The 3,919-nt window shown below is 38.7% G+C and overlaps 1 protein-coding gene across 1 annotated transcript; it reads left to right on the forward strand.

Annotated features, from left to right (window-relative positions):
- The first annotated feature begins 348 nt into the window (after nt 1–348).
- On the forward strand, nt 349–2,315 carry LOC140065834 (C5a anaphylatoxin chemotactic receptor 1-like). Its single transcript, XM_072113390.1, has 2 exons — nt 349–407; nt 1,325–2,315. The coding sequence occupies exons 1-2, from the start codon at nt 349–351 to the stop codon at nt 2,313–2,315; spliced, it is 1,050 nt and encodes a 349-aa protein (XP_071969491.1).
- The last annotated feature ends 1,604 nt before the right edge of the window (nt 2,316–3,919 follow it).

Below are 3,919 nucleotides of genomic sequence, written 5' to 3' on the forward strand. Positions count from 1 at the left end.
CAGCTCTAAGCTCCTCCTCCTCTCTCTGCTTAATATAAACCCTCACAGTGGGAATGGGGAGGCTCCTTCACAGTGTAGCTGCCTGTGAAGCTAAAGCACAAGGGGCTTTGGTCATGGGAATAATTTTTAAAGTCGATTTTAGAAGAAAGGAAGTTCCAATAACAAATATAAGAAAATACCACAATCGTGGTGTCTGGATTAGGTAAGTAAGTTTATCATGTTTGGCTTTCTAGTACATTTCCTTTAGGACTAGTCATCTATATATATATGTATATGTATTAAAATAAGAACATAGTAAATTTTATTTAATAATGAATATTTTTATTTCCATTTCTACAAACCTTCAGAATGGATCCTGGAGATTATAACCTGACCTCAGCTAATACAACTCTGGATTACAACGATCGGTATGTTCACATTCCTTCTTCTTGTTTACATGATTGCATAATAATGTTTTAAAGTTTATTTTAATGTTTCTTTAAAAAGATGAAAATTTTGATACACTGTAGTTTTCAATCGGGAATGTAAGTGTCAAAATATGTAAACTTCCATGCCGTGTACTGGGAAGAGGGAAAACAAGTCCAAATACAGTGAAATTGGTGAAAAAACGCATTTGCCCCATTTTCTTGTGGGCTTGGATCTTATGGCTTTCACTGTGCGCCCCAAATGACAGGTCTACGTTATTCTTTGGGTTGGTGGGACCACGGGGATGTCGCCCATGCGCTGCCATCCTTTTGAAGGTTAACACCGATCTCTGGGTTAATGTGTGTGTTTTTGTAATGTGAATAAAGTAATAATAATAAAAAGTGATAAAATAATTTTTGATCCCATTCTGTTTAAAGGGAAACTGTTATCACAATTAGTATTTTTCAGTGCCGACAGGATCAAAAAAGGTATTTATAATGCCCAATATAAATCCGGATCCCTGCCAGAATCCTGCGCTGTGTCCCATGGGGATCTCTGGTCATCTGCTCAATCACATCCCTCTTCCCTTCAGCATTGCTCCTTACTCCTCTTCAAATCAACCCCTCCCACATCCTATGTCTCCTCCTCCCCCTGCAGACAACCATTTAGTCCTACTTCCTGGGACTCAGTGCAGGATTCTGGCAATGAGCTAGGTGAGATAAACTAAAGAATTGTAAAGAAGAAAAATGCCCTTTGTGGTGACAGATTTCCTTTAAATTTTGGTGTACATTGTTTGTTATTTTGGCATTTTCTGTGTGTAGTACTGATATTTTACACATAGGAGTCAGTTCACAAAGAGACGTCTATGGTGATATAATATTGCTATGTTCATAAACGTTACCTTATTGTGTCTTCTAAGGTCATCATATCAAGATCATGAGACAAGAGATGATATTGAAAATATAGATGAAATTATAGAAATGATAAAGAATGTATCATTCACATTATACGGCATCATTTTCATCCTTGGGATTATCGGGAATGGATTGGTCATCTGGATTGCCGGATTCAGGATGAAGAAGACAATCAGTGCCGTGTGGTTCCTCAACCTGGCCATCGCTGACCTCCTGTCCTGCGCTTCTCTCCCCCTGCGCATTGCTGAGTGGTTTTGCTATCACCAAAAAAATGATTTCTCAGATTTAGCTCTTTGTATATGTAATATTATTCTGTTCACTTTAAACATGAGCGCCAGTGTTCTCCTTCTGACGGCCATGAGTATTGATCGCTGGGTATCGGTCATGTGGCCATTTTGGGCTAAAGTCCATAGGACACAGAAACTAGTGAAAATCACTGCAGGGATAATTTGGGTGATGGGTTTGCTCATAACTGGTGTTGTGCTTTACTTTTATTTGTTTTATTTTATTGGTTTTTCGGAATGGTGTGTTCTTCCTTTTACTTTCGATCCCTATAACATAAAAGACACAGTGCAGTTGACCAGGTTAGTTGTGATGTTTGTGATCCCTTTTCTCATCATCTTCACCAGTTATGTCACCATTTTTCTCAAACTTAGAAAAAGTAAGAGACCCCAGAGATCTCAGAGACCCTACAGGATCATCACCGCTGTTATATTGTGTTTCTTTATCTGTTGGGCTCCGTATTACATTTGGCCACTCATAAATGAGTATAGTTGGAGTTTCCTTCAATACTCCATAACAAATTCCGTTGTTATTTCCCTGGCTTTCCTTAACAGTTGCATCAACCCAATCATTTATGTTTTTATGGGACATGATTTTAGACATAATTTCCTGAGATCCATCCCCTTCAGGCTAGAAAAAGCCTTAGGTGAACCAACAAATGACCCCCATGGAGAAGGAGAGGACATTGCACCTACTCAAACTACAGATCCTTAAAGCTTTTTCCCCCTAACTTATGTGGAACCTACTTGAAGGAGCTCAAAGAATATATTCTGGTTAAATAGCTTAAAATTAATTTAAATTACCACATGTTTTGGACTATACAGGACACCGTACTATAAGATAAACCTAAGATTTGGCCATCAGAACAGGAGAACTATATTTGACATAAACATATCTGCAATACCTCTGTTAAATTCGCAGTGACAGCTCAGCTATATACTCATAGACAGCTCTGCTACATTCATGCACACATATTATTGTGTCTTATAGTTCTTAGAAAATGGTGAAATATGTAATGGAGAATTGATCCCTCTATACTGTCCCGTTGGACAAACCATCAGCAGATTTATTTTCCAGTATTATCTTTTATGCTGATGACACCCAGCTATATACTTCTACATATAACATTACCCCTGTCTTACTCCAGAACACTAGTGACTGTCTCTTCTGTCTCTACCATCATGTCCTCTCTCTTCTTGAAACTTAATCTTTCTAAGAAACAACTTCTCGTGTTTCTATCATCTACTAACTGATCCAACTCTGACCCCTCCATTCATGTCTGTGGTATCACCATAACCCTGAGGCATCAGGCCGCTATGTTGGGGTTGTGCTGGACTCTGACCTCTCCTTTGCATCATACATTCAATCTCTTGCTCGCTTTTGCCAGCTGCAATTCAAAACATCTTTATTCTGCCCATTTCTTACAAATGAAACCTCTAAATTGCTTCTGTTTTCAGACAAAATGATACACGGATGCCTCCAGTCTGTGCCAGTCAATGCACTTTTTGAACGTCTCCTTTTGAATTCAGTTTAAAATATTAACCCTCATCCACAAAGCTCTGCCCATTGCTGCACATCCCTATATCTCATCTCTCATTTCAGTCTATCTACCAACCTGTGCTTCAGTCTCAATTTGAACCTCTCACTCATGTCTCCAGGGCGTATCCTGAGCGGCAATGATTTTCTGGATTAATATCCAACCTCCACAGCTTTAAACATACTCTTATACCCATCTGTTTAGACAGACGTATCACACTCTCTAACTACATAAAACTTCAACCCTCTCTTTACCAACCCATCCTGTGTCCTCCTCCCATCTGTTATCCAGCAAACACCAGATGGCTAGCAAACTCTAGGCTTCTCTGCAGTCACATTTACCTTGGACCTTGTATATAGGATGCGGCTGATGACTGGTTCAAGCAGCAGAATATTTATGTGTTAAATTATTTTATACTGTTCCCTTGACTGGGACATTAAACAAGCTCTTATACCTCTAATCTCACCCCTCATCCTAATGGACCGTAAGCTTTTGTGTACCCCCTCATCCTCATAGACTGTAAGCTCCTATGTCCTCCTTTAATTCTCATAGAAAGTAAGCTCTTGTGCCCTCCCTTCATCCCTTCATTAGCATATGTCCCTCATGATTAGAAAGCACTGCAGAATATTTGTTGAATAAAGATTATTGAAATCATTGAGTTATCTCTGCATTTCTTTGTAATATTCTAGTTTTCACCCATATGAGGCAGATAAAGTAAGACTGGAATTTTTTATTACTTTTCTTTTTCTTCTTCTTTGTTTTATTATAGTAACTAGAGAAG

Source organism: Engystomops pustulosus, chromosome 6, assembly GCF_040894005.1.
Source record: "Engystomops pustulosus chromosome 6, aEngPut4.maternal, whole genome shotgun sequence".
NCBI classification, from domain to species: Eukaryota; Metazoa; Chordata; class Amphibia; order Anura; family Leptodactylidae; genus Engystomops; species Engystomops pustulosus.

Coding starts and splice junctions, on each gene's coding strand:
- LOC140065834 (XM_072113390.1), top strand. CDS start 349: ATGGATCCTGGAGATTATAACCTGACCTCAGCTAATACAACTCTGGAT. Junction 408..1,324: donor ACTCTGGATTACAACGATCG/GTATGTTCACAT, acceptor GTGTCTTCTAAG/GTCATCATATCAAGATCATG.